Below are 18,535 nucleotides of genomic sequence, written 5' to 3' on the forward strand. Positions count from 1 at the left end.
GTATAAGTGTCGGTGTTTTATGTACATTGTATCACTTTGACCTTGTGAGGGAACAGGAAAGTTATTGATGGACCCATTGCACGGGGAAGGAAACTGAGGCTTACAAGTGGCATTCCTAGGGTTTCAATGGCACCCAGCACACCCTATGGCTAGGAAGGACAATGTTGTGCAAAGAAAGTGACAGAGATGCTGGAGTATGCCTGAGCTCACTCAGCTAACGAGGAGAGGGGGAGACCAGGGAATGTCCTGAGCCTCCTTCTCCTCTACTGGCCTGCCTCCGAGCCTGGCTCAGAGGCAGGAGCCCCCTCCTCCGGACAGTGCAGGGGGCCCTCCCCCTACCAGCCCCTACCAGCCCAAGCCTCCCATGACATCCGATCTAGCGTTACCTGCCCGGTCATCGCTGCCTTAGCAGGTGCCCTATTATTGTGCAAGCAGGCACAGGGCTGGGGCCGGCTCCATAAAATCAGCAGCCGGTTGGCTTGAGCTGGCTGATTCTGCCCCCCGGAGTGTAGCTGTGACAGCAATGAATCACACTAATGGTGAGAGGTGGCATTCTTCCTCTTTGTGGCCTGGAGACAGGCATTTCCAAGCTCCTCCCCTGGCTCAGGCAAACACACCTGATCTCTCTCTCTCTCTCCCCCTCTGGACCCAGAGTGAGGCAGAGCAGCCAAGGACAAGGTAGGGTGAACCAGATAGAGCTGGACAGTCCTCCCACCCTGGCTTTACCCGGCCACCCCTGCCAGCCCAAGATCACTGGGAGGCCAGAGCCCTCTTCTCCATAGGAAGGAAAGAGAGCCCCGTGACCTTGGCGTGTACTTCAGCCTGGCATCCCCCCCCCACCCGCCCTGCCCACCCCACCCTCCCTGAAGCTTGCACTCTGCCTCTGACTCTCTTCCAAGAACAATTTGGCAAGTTCCAATCCACAACCTGCAAAAAACCCAGAGCGGTGGGGAGGGCCACAGCCTGGGGGCCCAGAAGGCAGATTGACCTATTTTTATGTGGTGTTAAGTAAACACAAACACCTCCATGCAAATAGACTTGAAAATCTTTGGAGTGGAATTCATGGGGGAAGGAGGCAGTAGTTGGGAGATAAAATGGCCCGGACACCTGGGATCACTCTCTGAGGCCAGGGGACTTAGCACTCCCTTCTGGGAAGTGGCATGACATACCAGCTTTCCTACATAACCAAGTTACAGTTCCTATACCCAACCAAATTACAGAGAGCAGGCACCTGCCAGGACTGAATAGACAGACATGGTCTCGCCCAGCATGAAATGCTGGTCCAGAGGGAAGACACACATTAAACAGCAATCCATGCCTGGATTCTGGATTCTTCTTCCCTGGCTCTACAACCCTAGGGGCTAGAGGGAGAGGGGCTTCCCCATTTTGTATGGAGGAGATGGGGTGGGGGAGAGGGGTTGTTCCTCAGTTTGAGCTTGGACCTGGGTAGATTAGGCCATCCTGGGTAGATTCTTATGGTCCCTCTTAGCCAGGGGGTCCTATCAGCTTGAATACTTCCAGTGACAGGGAGCTCACTCCCATAGCTGTGGGAACCAAGGACTGCGCCACCCCCCCAACATGAGGCCAAATTCTGCCTCCTCCCATGTGCACTTGATGGGTCTATCTCCTTTCCTTTCCTGTGCAGAGAGAAACAGGCTTGGAGCTGGATGGGCCTGGGCTGGACCTTAGCTTTGTCGCCAGCAGTGCAAACTCGGGCCAGTCCCACCGAGCCATGGTTTCCTTATCTGTAAAATTGAGATACCATAAGGTAGTACTGTTGAGTTTGGAAGTTGATCTGGAACGTGGTCAGCCCAAGGTTTGGCACATATTAGCTGCTTTATTTAGTTACTAATACTAATATTATAATATTATTTAGGAAATATATTATTAATTTGTTATTATATATTAATGCTAATATTATCAATCATCCATTTCTTTGACTCTTTGTTATGTGTCCCATTTCCAGGCCACAAGACCCAGAGCATAGTCTTGCTTGCGTATGCCCTGAAAGGATTTTTGCGACTTTTGAGCCCCTGTAATCACGAAGTTGACAATATTGCGGTAGATCTCAATGAAAAGCCTCCTTTTTTTTCCCCCCACCAAAGACCTAGGGGACAGAGGGCAGGGCAGTTGCAGAAGTAGGGAGGGCTCTCTGCATGTCCTGGGGGGGACAGCCGGGAGTAGCCAGAGCCCCGGGACCCTCGGGACCTGCACCTGCCAATTCAAAGCTCTACACAGAGCTCTAGCTCACAGAACCTAGACAGACCCTTTGAAGATTTGGGGATGGGGCGGGCCAGGAAGTTACATTAGAATAAGACTTAGTCTTCACCCGCTGGGAACAGTGTCTCACAATAGAAACACACAAGACGCACAGAGATGGGGGCGTACCCCGGGGCCCTCCCGGAGGGTCGCTGGCAGCTGGGCTCATTTGACCAACAGTCCTTTCCCCGAACACTGAACTGGAATGTCTTTGGGGGGACACTTTCGGTGACCTCTGGCTCCTACAAGCCACCTCCTGTGTCACAACAGCAGGTTCACCAATGGACATTATCTGCCTGGCCTCCAAGGCTTGGAGCCGACGTATGGAGTGCTTCAGTGTGAGGCTAAAGGCCAGAGTCCGTGTGACTGGAGCACAGAAAGGAAGGGACTCATTCTACCTGAAGTCCAGGAAGGCTGCATAGAGGAGGTGGTATTTGGGGTTTGTGGGAGATGAAAAGGTAAGTAAGGGTCTGACCCACCCACACCCTCTTTGCCAAGTCCTTAGGTAGCAGCCCAGAGTCAACCAAGGGAAGAGGTTAGAACCTCTGGTTCTCGGCCAGCACGCCCTCAGGGGAGCTACCTGGACTCTCGGCTTCTGTGCAGGCCACACATCAGGTTCAGGTCCTGCCACAGGGCGGAGCCCGAGCCCACAGACTGGGGAGCAGGGGGAGGCAGGAGGGGGAAGGAGGGGGAGAGGAAGCAGAGGAACTTAGCGTCCAAGCTGCTGGCCCACAAATACCCCGACTGCCTCTTCAGCAACCACCGCCTCCCTCTGACCAAGCACAGAGTCCCCGTAGCCTTACAAGCACCCTACAAATACTCCAGCTTCTTGACACAAAGGAAAGCACTTAGAGCCACTAGGAAACAAATGGTGTTTTATTCCTTTCTGTGGCTGAGAGGGTAAGTCACAACACGGAGAACAGCAGTCCCGGTCACGGCGGCGCCGTTTGGTTAGTTTCCACAAGAACACGATGGATGGGATAGGGTCTGGCTGGACTCTCCATTCTCTATGACCTTCAACCTTTCGCTGTCCCCTCCGCTGCAGGGCTGCGAGCGCCTGCTCGGTCTGTCTCTAACCTGCAGCTGGCCCGCTGCACCAGCCTCTCTAACCAGGGAAGGCGGGGCAAAGGGTGCAGGAGCCGTTGCTTCCTCCCCGCCAACAACACGGGGGCAGAGAACCCTGCTCTCCCGGCTGCCCCTCCCCAGAGTACTGGCCCCAACAGAATGGGTCCCCTTGGCCCTCGCCTCCCGGAGACCTCATTCAGGAACAGGAATCTGAGTCCAGAAGAGCTGGGCTATCGCTGGGAGTCTCAGAAGCAGGGAAGACGCAGGAGAGAAGCAGGGTTCCAGAGCCCATGGGGTTATTGCTGAGAAGATATGCAAGGGGCACATTCCCCAAGGAGTAGAGTAGAAGCCCCGGGCCCGGGATCCCGGGCTGCTGTGCCACAGGGCCAGGCAGAGGAGGACTCCGTGCTGGAAGCCCCAAGAGGAAATGACCACAGACGGGGCAGAGCCTGCCTGGAGGCAAAGCTGGGCTCACCGGCACCTTGCTGTCAACTTCCCATGGCCAAGAGACCCCAGAACAGACTCAGGTCGGGGCGGGAATACAGAAGCCAGGCTCTTGTGAAAGAAGTGAGAGAAGCCATGGAGAACGATCACAAAGGTGATGTAAACCTTCCCAAGTCCCGAGACAACGGGAGACCCCCACCCATGCCCCCTACCCCCACCTACACCCACCCCTCAATCAAGAGAAGGGACTGGTCTCTCAAGGGAAAAAGCAGAGTCCCAGGAGTAGGAGATGATAGGGCCAGGGCACAGGGGAATAGGGAGGGGCCGGTGGCGGCATGGCTCAGCACCTGCCCAGGAAAGCGAGTCCGGAGTCACTAAAATACAACATCACCCACAAACAAGCAGCCACAGAGACCACAGTCATCAAACACACACACAGACACATCACAGGAGGTGGACAAGACCGCAGGCCACGGGCAGGGGAAGGCGGGTGTTTGTTGCATCACTAAGTTGTGGACCGTGTTCCGGGGATGGGGAGGGGGCAGGGGACACACACGTTCTTGGCTTCTCCAGGGGAAAGATCTGCTGCTGAAGTGGCCGGTGTTCTTAAGCATCAACATTGGCATCTAAAGGTTGGAGCAGCTCCCTTCGGGTTCCGGAGGCTAAGAGGGGAGAGAATTTAAATTAAAACACCACTTGGGTTCCTTCCAGGAATCTCTACCGGCTGTCTCCCTGCCTTCAGCACAGCCCCTGTGTCCCCTGAAACCCGCAGGATGAGACCTACTCCGAACACCACATTCCCGGCAGCAAGCGGACTACGAGCCTGAAACACAGGGAAAGAAGGTGGAGGCGGGGGAGGGGGTGGCCCTCAGGAGAGGGCTTCTCTCAGCGGGGGCTGGAACCTGGGACACATGGAAAGAAAACTGTTAAACCCAGGGTTTCTATGTCAGGATACTCCCAGGAGCGGCTCACAGTCCCGAGATCTAAGAGAACAAGGTTTCTGAGGTAGTTCAAGTTTAAAAAAAAAAAAAAGAAGACAGGATAAGTGCTAGGTCATGCCTCCCGCCCTTGAGCCTCCCCATACCACTCCCAAGATGGGACCTGCCACCCACCACAAAGGGACAGACCACCACGCGACCAGCCTGGACGCCCACTCCGAGATTGGCATCTATGGCCACCTCATGCGTGGGCAATCACTGACCTTTCTGAGCCCATCTAGAATAGAAGATGGACGTAATGAGCCCTGCTCTGCTCGCCTGCAGGGCTGTCATGAGGACGTAAAAGCACTAAGTAAAAAATTCACATGCAAGTGTGCTGTGTCATTGCACTCATGGTAAAAGCTGGTGTACCAGGCATTTCGGTAAGAGGAATCTCTTCGCTGACAATTCAGGATGAGATCATAGACCTATTACGCTTTCCGTGAGGCAGACGCGAGCAGACAGGAGACTGACCTCCACACTCCCTGGGCCCCAGCATATTCTAGAGAGCTCAGCAAGTGACACGGGCATGGACACAGAGGGGCGTGGTAGAAATGGCTGGAAGCTAAAGGGCCTGACTTCAAGTCCCACCTGTCACTTGCAATCTGTCTGTCCGCGGTGACCTCCATTTCTTTTATTGATAAAAATGGGGCTCAACCCCACCTGTCCTGCTTCTTCTAGCAGGCTTGAGTGTGAGTGTGTGTTTTGTGAGTGTATTTTGAAAACTAAGGCATTTGACGGTTATGACTCTCCCGTGTCCCTACAATGAACAGTGGAAGCAAACGCTAAAGGAATGCCCGTGAAGAGGGCACACGGAGGTAGGAGGGAGGGGATAATACACTGTTCTCCCTAGCTTTGTGTAGATCTTGAAAGTTTTATTATAAAATGTTAATATTTTTAAAAGTGGCCCTAAGGTACTTTCTGAATCATCATTAAAAGCCATTATCTTTATGCTCCTTTGTATCGGGAGTATTTCACGAACTATAATTTGCCCCCAAGTCTTGCCCATGTGGCAACGAAGATGACACCCCATTAACTTGACTGCTGCGTTCTGCAGAGGTCTTAGTCCCCAACTGTTTACTGCGCATGTGCGGGCCGTCTCCCCCGTTCCCGTCTGTCTGTCTCACCGGCCTCTGAGCACGGCTCCTAGTAAAAGCGGTCCCACTGCTCTTCTCTGAGGAATGAGCAGTGATGGGGCCAGAGGAAGACACAGGCAGGCAGAATCTTACCTTCCTACCCGAGGGCTACACTTCAGTTCTCTGCTTTCTGGGGCTCCGTTGCTGGGGGAAAAAAAAAAAAATAGAACCGATTGTAAAGAATGGACCCCTTGCCCTGCCCAGGGGGCAACCGCACCTGTGCCTGATGCGGGGGGGGGGGGGGGGGGGCGCATCTGACCCGCACAGTGGAGAGGCGACTTGGCAGGATGTGCGGTCAGACAGATCCACATCTTGCCCCACTCCTTGCTGGTTTTAGGAATTTGGCACATTCCTTAACCCTGCTGGGTCCCTCAGTTATAAACTGTGGATAGTGATGTCTACTCCAGCAGGCTGTGTGCCCATGAAGCGGGGTCTGCCCGACATAGAGCACCTGCCCCATACACAGTGGCTGTCACAAGTCCCAGCCTGTTTGGTGGCAGTGAGGGAGCACGGCGGAGCAGAGGCCCCAGGGACCTCCTTCCTGGCACGGATGTGAGAGCACGTCTGGTGAGCTCTAGGGAGGCCATGGTGTTGGGCAACCAGCCTCCCTGAGCTATATGAGGAGCCGCCCAATTACTTCCACGCCACCCAGGCTGGTGGCCAGGACACGTACCATTCGCAGTAATGAGTGTCTCCACCTGGGCCTCTTCATCCCCTGGAGCCCTACAAGAGGAGAGACACAGCCCTCCCGTTAGAGGTCCGCAGGGCAAAACCGCTCTCCTGGCCGCACATGGCTGTCTGGATCTGGCCCCTCCCGAGTCACTACGGGGCTGGAGCTCTCTCCACCAAAAGGGTGCATGGGGCAGGGGGAGAAGTCGGGATTGCAGGGTACAGGGTCAGGGGAACCCACCAGCACCCTTCAGTGTTGGCCCCCAAGACAGGTAAGTACAGACAGGACACACACCCCTAGGCCTGGGGGCTTGGATGTGTGTCCTGCCAGACTTCAGATTTCTGAGGTCCAGTGCTACCCCTGGTTTTTCTAGTGGATTCATGGGGTATGCCCCTTTATGGGTGGGGAGGTGAATGATAGGGAACCCAAGCTTCTACTTAGCCAAAGAGCCCCATGAATAGGTGACAAGCAGGGACAGTGTCCCAGGTCCTGTAGAGAGGAGGACCTCACAAGAGGCTCTGAGGCCCTCTGCTCAGCTGTCTCAAGGGCCTCCAGACAAGGGTCCAGCACCTTCTGGCCTCCCTCCCCTTCCCAGTGTATATCAGAAGAGAGGCGGGGCTAACCCTGGTCATGTTTACCTCTCTTTTGCCTCAGGAAATGCCTGGCAATCCTCAAAACATCTACTCCTTACACCCATGGCCTCTTTCTGAGATAAGAACCCAAAAGAACACTCATTTGGGTCCCCCCCGTCCCCTCCTAGTGTTGTCCCCAGATGTCCACAGACACGGCATCCTTACCGGGGCTTCTGATTGAAACTGCACTTGCATCTGCGACCTGAAAGGCAAAGAAACCAGCCAAGGTCACGCTCCCGGCTGGAGGTCAAGGTCCTGCTCCTGGCTTGACCACAATGGGGCTGCCATGGGGGACCACATAAAAAGCACAGCTACGTGTAGCAATCCTCTGTCGGCGTAGGACTTTTCTGAGCCAAGGTTCAACATTCAATGGCTTTACTACCTACCACAGTCGGCTGGATCAGACCGGGCTCCATGCAGCCCAGGCTCATATAGGAAAGACAAACACAGGGCGCGTCTCGGGTGGGCACTCTGAGGACATTCCCCCACGTTCGCCTCCTGGACACAGCACTGGGACAGCTACCCTGCCCCTTCTTATTGTCTGCTGGTTCTCATCAAGCATTTACTTTGTTTGTTCCTCACGGTTTCACTGAGCACTTACTATGTGCCCCACGCTGTATTCGGTCCTAGAGATAACAGGGAGAACGACAGTCTCCTTCCCGCTCCCCGGGGAGAGCATGGCCAGGCTCTGCCCCCGTTCTCCACCTGCTTAGCAGCTTACAGACGCCCCCTTACAGAGCAGACAGGGAACAGACCAACTTACTCAGGATAAGGAGAATCCCCACCGAGAAGAGCACCACGGCAAACACCAATCCCCCAATCCTCAGCGTCTGGTAGTCTGCCAAAGGAGCAAGGGGGAGACATGGAAGGGAGGGAAGGCGGAAAGGAGCGTGGTTTGCCCTCCCCGGGGCGGGGCTGCACCTCCCCCTCCCTACCCAGGGTTCCCATCACTGCTCACCGTAATGAAAAGGGTCCTTTTCTTCCTCCTGCTCAGCTGCTGAAAAAGTAAACAAGGGTGGGCAAGAGAAAGACAGCAAGATCTCTGATTCCCGAGTCTCCCCCAAGGCGCACAAGACTCACTTCCCACTGAGGGATGCCTGGGGAGGACAACCCATTAACCAGAGATACCTAGGGGAGCACCGAGGGGTGGGCCTTCCTACTAGGGCCAGCCTGAGAGCCGAAGGGGGTGCTGTCAGAGGCCCAGTGAGCTTCTGCTTCTACAGCACATCACATCCTTCGTATTCTCACATCATCCCCCGAGGCAGGGTCTAGAACCCCCTTGTTACACGTAGGGAAGCTGAGAAAGGAGGAAAGACATGTGACTTGCCCCAGGCCAGAATCTAGAGTAGGTCTAGCTCCCAAGGTTCAGGCCTGAAGTCTACAGGGACCCCGAGGGCTGAAGGGCTTAAAGCAGAGCCTGCTGGGCCCCTTGTCAGACAGGTGGGCAGGCTTGTGTAGGGTCTGGGAATACCTGCTGCCTTCCAGCACCTTCTCTGCCGACTAAAGCGGGGACAGGGGAGTCACTTATCAGCCACATAGAATGTGAGATTCCCCCCAGCCCTACAGTCCCAAAGGGCCAGGACCTGGAAGGGTACTTACCACTGGCCAGGATGGTGGGAGCCAGCAGGCTGCATAGAAAGATCAGCACCGCCTCCATGGTGTCTGTGGACGGAGGAGGGAACGTCATTCTCTGCACAGGAGACTCTCCACCCACCCACCCCCAGCCTGATGTGAGGGCTGAGTCAGGCTCCGGGCTCCGAGTACTCTCCACACGGAGAGAGTTCAGGCAATTGAGCCAAAGCTGCCGTGGCAGAGCGTTCACAGAGACAGCTCCACGTGCAGGAGCTCAGCAACTTTGACGGAATCCACGCCATCAGCAGGCACAATGACTGACCCATTCTGCAGGTAAAGAACCTGAGCCTGAAGAGGTTAAATGACACCTGTGGGAGAGTGAGCAGCAGGGGCCCAGTCCTCGCCCAGCTCGGAAGCCCTCCACCACAATGCCTCTCCTGTATGGAAGCCAGAAGACACTAAGGGCTTTGGAAATGACCCCAGCGGCGCCCTCCTCCCCAGGCCATCCCCCCTCCACCCCGTTCACTAAGATGTCTGGGACTTCCTGGCCCAGTTCCCCACAGGCACATGCACCGGCAGAGTCTTTCTTCCGTAAGACGAAATGGGGCAGGTAAGCGGAGGTCTCCCTAGTCCAGCCAGCCACGCGGGGCGGGAGTCTTGCTGCTTACTGGTCTCCATATGGGAAACCCTGAAATGCTGACAGCTGTCCCTTCAGTTATGCCCGACACCCTCACCTCGACAGGGCCCGAGCCAACTCCTCCCACAGCTTTAGTTCACAGTCCTCCAGAAAGGTGGTTTGCTCAAACCAAGGCAGTGTGGACACTGGCTCTCGGAGCCTCAATGCCCTGACCTCTCCCCTTCCCTGGACTTCTGCTCATGAGCTCATCAAGCCCCTGTCCCTGGAGCCAGGGACCCCAGGATAGGCCATCTGCATGGAGGCAGAAGGTGGCCAGGTGGTCCCTTCCAGGGACAGATTTCAGTGGAGTTACACATCCCTCCCGCCTGGGCTTAAGGAACTGCAGTGAAGAGCCAGCAAGGAAAAGGAAAAAACCAGGGAAAAAACCCAAACCAGGAAAGCACGAGGCTGTCTTCCCTTTATCCAGGGGGTGACACCGGCAGTGGCCTGACCCCTGGACCAGGACAGAGTGGCCAGGACCATGCTTGCTCTGAGGGATCCTCCCTCGGACTTTCCCCACCCCAAGCGAGCAGCCCCGGGTGCCCTGCCCCTCTCAGCCACCAGAGGTCACAACAGCCACATCCAGAGCCCCGAGGAGGCCCAGCCGTGGACCGGGGAGGCCGCTTGGGTAGTGTGTATCAAAAGGCAGTAATTGACTTCTAATGCCATCTCACCTAATATTGGTAATTCTTTTCAATTTTACATACCTTTTATGTATAAAAACGTAGGTAGGTAGCACACACATATAACGAAGCACAGTAACAAGATCAACACCCATAATGCAAGAATGAGACCTTCACCGACACCTGCAACCACACACCTGTACTTTCTTCCAGCCTAACCCCCGGCCTCACTCCCACAGGGGAACAGCACCCTGGACAGTACCTGTGTCATCATTCCCTTGTTGTTATTCAAAGACATTTCTTTTTAAAGATTTCTTTCTTTCTTTCTTTATTGGAGAAAGAGAGAAAGCATGTGAGCAGGGGGAGAGGCAGAGGGAGAGGGAGGGAGAATCTCCAGCACATTGCCTGCTGAGCCCTATGCAGGGCTTGATCCCGGGACCCTGACACCATGACCTGAGCCGAAACCAAAAGCTGGACACTGACTGAGCCACCCAGGTGCCCCAAAGACATTTTTTTAACTTAACATGTAATTCACATACCATGAAACTCATTTAAAAGTGTACATCCAGCACTTTTGGGTACCTCCACAAAACTGCGCACCCACCATCGCTAATTCCAGAACACATCCATCACCCTGAAAAGAAACCCTGTCCCTGCCAGCAGTCACTCCCATTCTGCCCTCCCCACCTCCCACCCCAGGCTCGGACAACCCCTGATCTACTTTCTGTCTCTGTGGATTCGCCTATTCTGGACACTTTATGTAAAAGAATTGTCCAATATGTGCCCTTTGGTATCTGGCATCTTTCACGGAGCAGCACATTTTCAAGGTTCATCCATGTCAGGCGTCAGAACGTCACTCCGTTTTACAGCTACTATTTCAGCATATGGCTAACCCTCCTGCTCTTCTTCTTAAAAACCTATTTATTATGCATGAAATAAAATGGTGTTTAATGGAGCTTTTTTTAGCTTTGTAATTACGACATGTTGTTGTTTACAGGGACTGACTATTTTTGGTTCACGTGATGTTTCTAAGTTTCATCCACTGTGACGTGACCATAGTTCATGCGTTTCTGAAGTCGTGCAGTATCCCATCATGCAGATTAATTATTCTGTCCATGCTCCCACCAGTGGATTTTTTTGTTGTTGTTTTTCCCATTTTGTGTGATTGTAAATAATGCAGCTGTGAACACTTTTCTGCATGCTGCCCAGGGCACACATGCAAGGCACTGTTTTTCGAATTTTTTGCCATCATTTTCATATGAAATACTTTTTTTTAAAAGATTTTATTTGACAGAGAGAGACACAGCAAGAGAAGAACACAAGCAGGGGGAGTGAGAGAGAGAGAAGCAGGCTTCCCACGGAGTAGGGAGCCCAATGCGGGGCTCAATTCCAGGACCCTGAGATCATGACCTGACCCGAAGGTAGAGGCTTAACCCACTGAGCCACCCAGGCGGCCCTATAGCTTCCCTTCTTAAAATAAAATGGCTAGGCCCATGAATGGGTCACTGTGCAGTAGAAAATGCATGTTCTAGAGACAGGCTGAGGAGTGAGGTCACTGAGCTGTACCGTATACAAACTACCCATCTTACAGAATACTCCCAAACTCCTTTCCAAAATGATCATGCCTGTTTCCACAACCCACCAACTGCATGACTGTCCCTATTTCTCTGCATCCCTAGCAATATTTGGCATTGCCAGACTGCATAATTTCCGCCAACTGAGAGGTGCAAAGTGTGGTCTTCATTTGATCCCTTAGTGATGGAGTAGGGCATCTGTTTATTTGCCATTCCTGTTACTTCATCAGTGATGGCTTTCATGACTTTGGCTCCTTTTTTTCAAGTGGGTTAACATGATTAGGATACTATCCATTTATTATTCTGGATATGAAATCTTTGTCATTAAGTACTGCAAATGTCTCTTCCCAATTAGTGCTTTGATTTTTCATCTTTTGTTGCTGTCATGTCATGACCAGAATGTCTTAATCCTAACGTAATTGAATGCAATGTGTGTGTGTGTGGTTTTTTTATGCATCTTGTGGAAGATAATCTTTGTCGGCCCGAGTCAGAAGGAATTTTCTTCTGGACATTTTACAGCTTTGCCTTTGACACTGAAATCTTCATTCCACCCAGAATTGGTGTTCATGTACGGGAGGAGGTAGGGATCTACTTTCTACTAGCTGTCCTGGCACTATGTGTTGGCAACCCATCCCCTCTCTCCTCTGGAATGGTCCTGCAGCTTCCATCACATACCCAGTTTCTACTCAGGTGTGTGTGTGTGTGTTTCTGCGACTCCTTTTTTGATCCGTTGGTCCATCTGTCTGCTCCCACGTCAGAATCAGTGTCTCAGCTGGTACAGCCTGATAGTAATCTTCCCATGTGGTAGAAGAAATTCCCCTCTTCATTTTCTTCTTTCTTCTCTTTCTCTTCTATCAGGAATATCCTCCCTATTTTTGGTCTTTTACTCTTACATAGAAATTTTAGAATCAGCCTGTCCAATGCATCTAACATGACTGAGGATCTCATTGCAAGAGATCTGTGTGTAGAACCACCCAGGGAGAACTGGCATTCGTGTAATCTTGAGTCTCTTTCCCATAAAAACACCTTTTCATTGGTTTACGTCCTTTTTAATGTCTTATAATGGTTTTATAAAGGCTTTTATATCGGTCTTGCTCATCTTCTATTAGATTTCTGCCTGGGTGCCATATGCTTCTTCCTGGTATTTTAAATGCTATCCTTTGTGTGTGTTTTCTAACTTTTGCTGGCACAGAGAAAGGCAATTGATTTGTACATATTGACCTTAAATCCAATCTCACTAAACTCTCTTATTATTTCTAACAATTTACCTGTAGAGTTTCTCTGTGGACACATCACCAGTAAATGACAGTACTGTCTCCTCTTTGCCGATGCTTACCTTTTGTTGATTTTTATTTCTTGTCTTGTGCCCTGCCAGGCCTTACCGTAAAATGTAGACTAGAAGCAGAAGTGCTGGACACGCACACATGCAGTCATGTTAGTGGCTTTTCTTTTTACTTGTATTTCATTTTTGTGTGTATTTTTAGTTCTTCCCAACCTTACTGTGATGTGACACCTAACAATATGTTAGGTTTAAGGTGCGATAATTCATTTGATGCTTGTTTATGCTGCAAAATATTGCCACAATAAGATTAGTTAACACCTCTACCACCTCACATAATTACCTTTTGTGTGCATGGTGAGGAACAAGAAAATGTGGCCTAAATACAATGAAATATTGTTCAGCCATCAAGAGAAGGGAATTATGGATTTTAAATAGATTTCTTCTAATGTTTTATAAGTTCCACCTCTAATCCTGGTTTTCTAAGACGTTTCTGTTTTACATTATTTAGGAATGAGTGTTCTACATCTACAGATTTGACCTTTAATCTATCAATGAAAGAAATTATGTGCGTGGATCATCTAATGTCAAATCATCCTTGCACTGCTGGGATAAAACCAATGTATTGTCTTCTTAGTAACCTGATGGTTTTGGTTCACTGACCTTTTGTTTAGGATTTTTGCATTTCTGTGCTTGAGTAAGATTGGGCTGCAATTTTTATTTTGTACTGGCCTTCCCTGGTTTGGGTATTGTGGTAGTCCTGGCCTCACAGAACCAGTATTTCCTCTCTTGCTCTTCCCTGGAAGAGTTGGCAGAAGACTAAAATAATCTATTCTTCGAATGTCCAGTCGTACTAAACTGTGAAGTCATCCGACTTTGTCTTTCCTTTGTGGGAGGATTTTCAGTTGTCTTTTCCACTCATTAATGGCCATGAGACGCCTCAGATTTCTCTCCTTGAGCATATTTAATGAGTATGATTTTTAGAGCAATTTGCTCTTTTCTTCTTTCAAACTTAATGCCATACCGTTGTTTATAGTATTTTCTATTTATCCTTAGCAACCAGTAATTTCTGTTGGACCTGTGGTTATGTCTTTTTTTGCATTCTTCATATTGTTTGTGACAACTCTTTTTTTTTCTTTTTTTAATGATTTTATTTATTTATTTGACAGAGAGAAGGATCACAAGTAGGCAGAGAGGGAGGCGGGGGGGGGGGGGGGAGGAGGCTCCCTGCTGAGCAGAGAGCCTGATGCGGGGCTGGATCCCAGGACTCTGGGATCATGACCTGAGCCGAAGGCAGAGGCTTCACGACTTCACAACTCTCTTTTCTTCATCAGCTCCACTAGATATTCACCTATTTCAAGTCTTTTCAAGAACCTGATCTTGGTTTTGCTGATCCTCTTCACTGTGTTTTAAATTGTCCTCCATCCTGCCCTATGTGTTCTCTGACTTTATTTATTCAGCATCTCCCTCTACTGGTTGAGAGATTATACAAGCTATTTCTAGTTGAATGGTTACCTTTGGAATTTCACCACGGGTGTTTGCTATAGACTGAATGTTTGTGTCCCCCAAATTCATGTATTGAAACCTAATCCTCAATGGGATATACTTGGAGTTGGGTCTTTGGGAGGTGATTAGATCCTGAGGGCAACCCTCATGAATGGCATTACTATCCTTATAAAAGGGAGCTCTCTGGCTCCGAGGTGACTCAGTGGGTTAAGTGTCTGCCTTCGATTCAGGTCATGATCCCAGGGCCCTGGAATCGAGGTGCAGGTCGGGCTCCCAGTTCAGCGGGGAGTCTGCTTCTCCCTCTGCCCCTCTCCCCAGGGTGTGGTCTCTTTCAAATAAACAAATAAAATCTTTTTTAAAAAATTTTTTAAATAATAAAAGAGAGTTCTCTCGCCTCTCCCATCAAGTGAGGCCTCAGTGAGAAGATGGTCATCTGTGAATCAGGAAGCGGGTTCTCATCAGACACCAAATTTGCCAGCACCTTGATCTTGGACTTCCAGCCTCTAGAACTGTGAGAAATAAATTTCTGTTATTTATAAGTCACCTAGTCTATGGTACTTTGTTATAGCAGTTCAAGCAGACTAAGATAGTATTTGATTTAACAAAGGCTTTTAAAGAGTCTAATGTTAAAAGGTATCAGAGTAACTAAGCATAATACCCTTCCTCAAAAATTAAAAAAAGAAAATCACCTCCCTCATAATATGTATGTTATTGTTGTAAAACTTTCAGTTCTTTTTTTAAATTCTATGACATGGATATTAGTATTTATGTTTTGTGGAAACACGTTTGTTTAGATTAACCTACATGTGTGGTAGCCAGCCTTCAAGATGGTCCCCAGGTTTGAGAGCCTTAAATGGTCCCCTCCCCTACTGCACTATGTGGCCAATAAAACACAGTGGAATTGATATGTCACTTCCAATATTGGATTACAAAAGGCACTATGGCTTTCTTTCCTCTCTCTCTCTCTCTCAGATTACTTGCTCTTAGGGAGAAATCACCTGCCATGTCTTAAGGATGTTCAGTATCCCTGTGGAGAGGCCCACGTGGCAAAGAACTGAGAACCTCAGCTCAAAAGCTTCTAGAGAGTAGACCTGCCATGAGCCAAGTAAGTGAACTTGGAGGCAGGTCCTCCAGCTTCCACACAATTGCTCCCCACCGCTGACAGTTTGATGGCAACCGTGTTAGCGACGCAGAGCAAAACCGTGTAGCCCAGCTGCTGCCTCATTCCTGACCTCTGAAACTGAACGAGATCACGAACGCTCTTGTTTGGGGCTCATTTGTTATGCAGCAGAAGATAACTAATACAACATACCTACTAACTGATTTCTTCATGATTCTTTTTGACTCTTAGCCATTTGTCAAGACATTTCCTTTACTCCTCAAGAAAATCTTTCTAGAATTTTCTTTAATGAAAATCTATCAGTTACAAACTCGATTTTTGTGCACCTGAAAATGTTTTCATTTCACCCTTCCAGTGCACAGACTCAAGGGTGATCCTAGTGATTGTGACCTACCTCTAGTGTTCCAGCCTTAGTGTAATGCCCTCATCTTGAATGGGGACAACAGCTGAGACTGGCTGCTGGCCAGGAGAGGGATTTTTTGGCCCCTCACAAGAGTAGAAAAGACACATGTAAAGGGTTCCAGGGCACCCGTTACTGTTGTGCATTTCCCTCAACTCTCCCAAATCCTCTCCATGCATGATCAGGTTCAAGTACACTGAGCACACGCTGAATCCTAGAATGAGGCGTATTCTTCTGGGCTCTGCCAGGGATAAATAGGTAAACAAGACATAACCTCGGCTTCCAAGCATTGGTGGGGTCTGGAAGCAGAGGGCTCTAGTACATCAGCAAGGGTGAAGAGAGCTTCACGGGAGGGAAAGGCAGAGGTAGAGACTACAAAGGAGACTCCTTTGGGGCAGGGAGAGAGGGAGAAGGGAATACAACAGGGGACCTGGAACGATCCCATGGAGGAGCGGGCATTTCAGCTGGACCTGAAGGATGGGATTATTTTTTTTTTAAAGATTTTATTTATTTATCAGAGAGAGAGAGGGAGAGCGAGCGAGCACAGGCAGACAAAATGGCAGGCAGAAGCAGAAGGAGAAGCAGGCTCCCTGCTGAGCAAGGAGCCTGATGTGGGACTCGATCCCAGGACGCTGGGATCATGACCTGAGCCAAAGGCAGCTGCTTAACCAACTGAGCCACCCAGGCGTCCCAAGGATGGGATTTTTGCTGGACAGGGGCAAGAAGAGAGAAACTAAGGGCCTTCTGGCAAAGGCAATAGCATGAACCAAGGCAATGAGAAGGGAACACGGGAAGCAGGGAAAACAACTAGTACTCAGTTCAAGTTCTAAGTTCAGTCCAAGTTGCCCCTCCAGGCACTCCACGGTGATGGCCTGAAGGGGCTACCGCAGAAGGACTCTGAATAAGATCCCTCAGGAGAGAGGGCCTCCGCCATCAGTAATGCCTACCCAGCACAGGAGGGGGCTGAGATAGCAATCGGCCAAGTATGTGCCATTTTTAGAGTAAGCTACCTTCCAAACAGTGAACAGTCCTGTTGAGGGAAAACATGAAGGGTGGACGGCGAGAATTCTAAGTCAGAGGGTGGAGGGCCTCGAATGCCAAGCTGAAGAGGAAAGACCAGTCTTTGTGTTCTGAAGAAAGCACTTCTGATCGAGTTACAGTGTGCTCAAAGAAATACTGTTACAGATTTGGAAAGTCACCAACTCCCTGCTCCTCCAAGCTGCAGTCCAGGCCTGGCCTACACCAGCCACACCTCGGCACAGGCCTCCTCACGGTGCCACTTGACCCCGACGGCCATTTTTAAGTCTTGTTGGTCCCACTGGCATGGCCCCTGAGACAAGAGGCCAAACACACACACAATGTTCTTCTCTCACTGCTGCACGGAAAAACCCATCTGGGCCTCCCCTCCCTCCCACACAGCCACCCCTGGTGTCCCACACCTTCCCCAGCCCTCCCGGGTACCACACATTCCTCTCTCCCAGACAGGAAGCAGGGCTGCCTGGGGCTGGCTAAGGGTGGGTGCCAGAGGAGGGGAGGTTAAGAGGTGGTAGAAGTGACAAGTCTCCTTTCCAGGCCACAGAGTCTAAGGAGTAAATAGAAGAGGGGGTTCAGGAAGGAACATGAAGCCCCATATGCACAGGAGGCCCCGAGCCCCTGTGTGGGGGTCCCTGAGAACTGGGCTCTCCCGGTCAGGGGTCAGGACACGTCGTCACCATGAGGTACCGGACCCCCTCCCTCCACCTCTCCCCAGCCCGGAAATTCTAGATCCTTTAGGCCACTCCTCCCAGCTGGCAGAAGGCATCAGCCACAGTTTGCTTCCTCCGTGGCATCCCATGAGAGAGAATTCGGGTTTCCACTCGTTTCTCTTCCCCTCCTTTCTGTGTTCTGTTCTCTCGACATCTGTCAATGACGGGCATTCAGGTGGCAGTGGCCCTTCCATGTTAATTTTGTTCCCTGATCTCCCTGCCTTTTGCATAGTTGCTTTCCACATGTGCGAGAGAAAGCACTCAGAAGAGTCTCTCCGGCGATTATCTTTCCATTCTGAGTCACATAATTTCACATAATTGCTGGGCAAAAGCTGCTCCGAAAAAGAAGCCACTGGTTGATGAGGGAGCCGTGTGCTCTATTAGTTTTGATTCCCTGCAGCCGTGAGGGAGATCAGAATACCAGCTCCATTGTGAAAATAACTCCGAAACAACCGCCCCAATGTGCACCGGCTCCCAATCACAGTGGGACTGGATCGGCTCACGCTCAGCCCTCTGTCCGTCCGCACCCCCACCCCAGCCTCACGGCGGCCCATCCGTCACGTGCTTCTCACCTCCTTGCCTTCCTGCAGGCTCTGCCCATAGAAAACATGCCCTGGGGGATCACCAAGGCCTGGGTCCCCCGCAGGATTCCCCGAAGAAAGCCGAGCCCCTCCTCCCACCCCTTCCAGACAAGACATGCTGAAAGGGACCCTTGATGGGGTCACAGAACACAGGGACCCCATTATTTAGGTGAACGGGTTACCCTTGACTGTTCCAGTATTCCCCGGACACGTGATATAGCCTGAGATGTACCCAAATCCGCAACAGAGAGGCCTGGTAAGAGAAGACGGCACTGT

At 51.0% G+C, this 18,535-nt stretch overlaps 1 protein-coding gene across 3 annotated transcripts in view; it reads right to left on the reverse strand.

The window, feature by feature from the left end:
• The window catches only part of FXYD6 (FXYD domain containing ion transport regulator 6), a 34,287-nt gene that overhangs the window by 350 nt on the left and 15,402 nt on the right, over nucleotides 1-18,535 (reverse strand). Inside the window, exons 2-8 of one of the 3 annotated variants that reach the window (XM_059181949.1) lie at nucleotides 8,783-8,845; nucleotides 8,142-8,180; nucleotides 7,947-8,021; nucleotides 7,349-7,385; nucleotides 6,555-6,604; nucleotides 5,975-6,025; nucleotides 3,118-4,430 (exon numbers count right to left, since the gene is read on the reverse strand). In XM_059181949.1, coding sequence (XP_059037932.1) covers nucleotides 5,997-6,025; nucleotides 6,555-6,604; nucleotides 7,349-7,385; nucleotides 7,947-8,021; nucleotides 8,142-8,180; nucleotides 8,783-8,840 — 288 coding nt within the window. In that variant the 5' untranslated portion in view covers nucleotides 8,841-8,845 and the 3' untranslated portion in view covers nucleotides 3,118-4,430; nucleotides 5,975-5,996. Of the gene's footprint in view, nucleotides 1-3,117; nucleotides 4,431-5,974; nucleotides 6,026-6,554; nucleotides 6,605-7,348; nucleotides 7,386-7,946; nucleotides 8,022-8,141; nucleotides 8,181-8,782; nucleotides 8,846-18,535 lie in introns of those variants that run through there. The other 2 variants (XM_059181940.1, XM_059181935.1) reach the window with 2 other exon arrangements.

The sequence above is a fragment of the Mustela lutreola genome, chromosome 1, assembly GCF_030435805.1.
Source record: "Mustela lutreola isolate mMusLut2 chromosome 1, mMusLut2.pri, whole genome shotgun sequence".
Classification (NCBI taxonomy): domain Eukaryota; kingdom Metazoa; phylum Chordata; class Mammalia; order Carnivora; family Mustelidae; genus Mustela; species Mustela lutreola.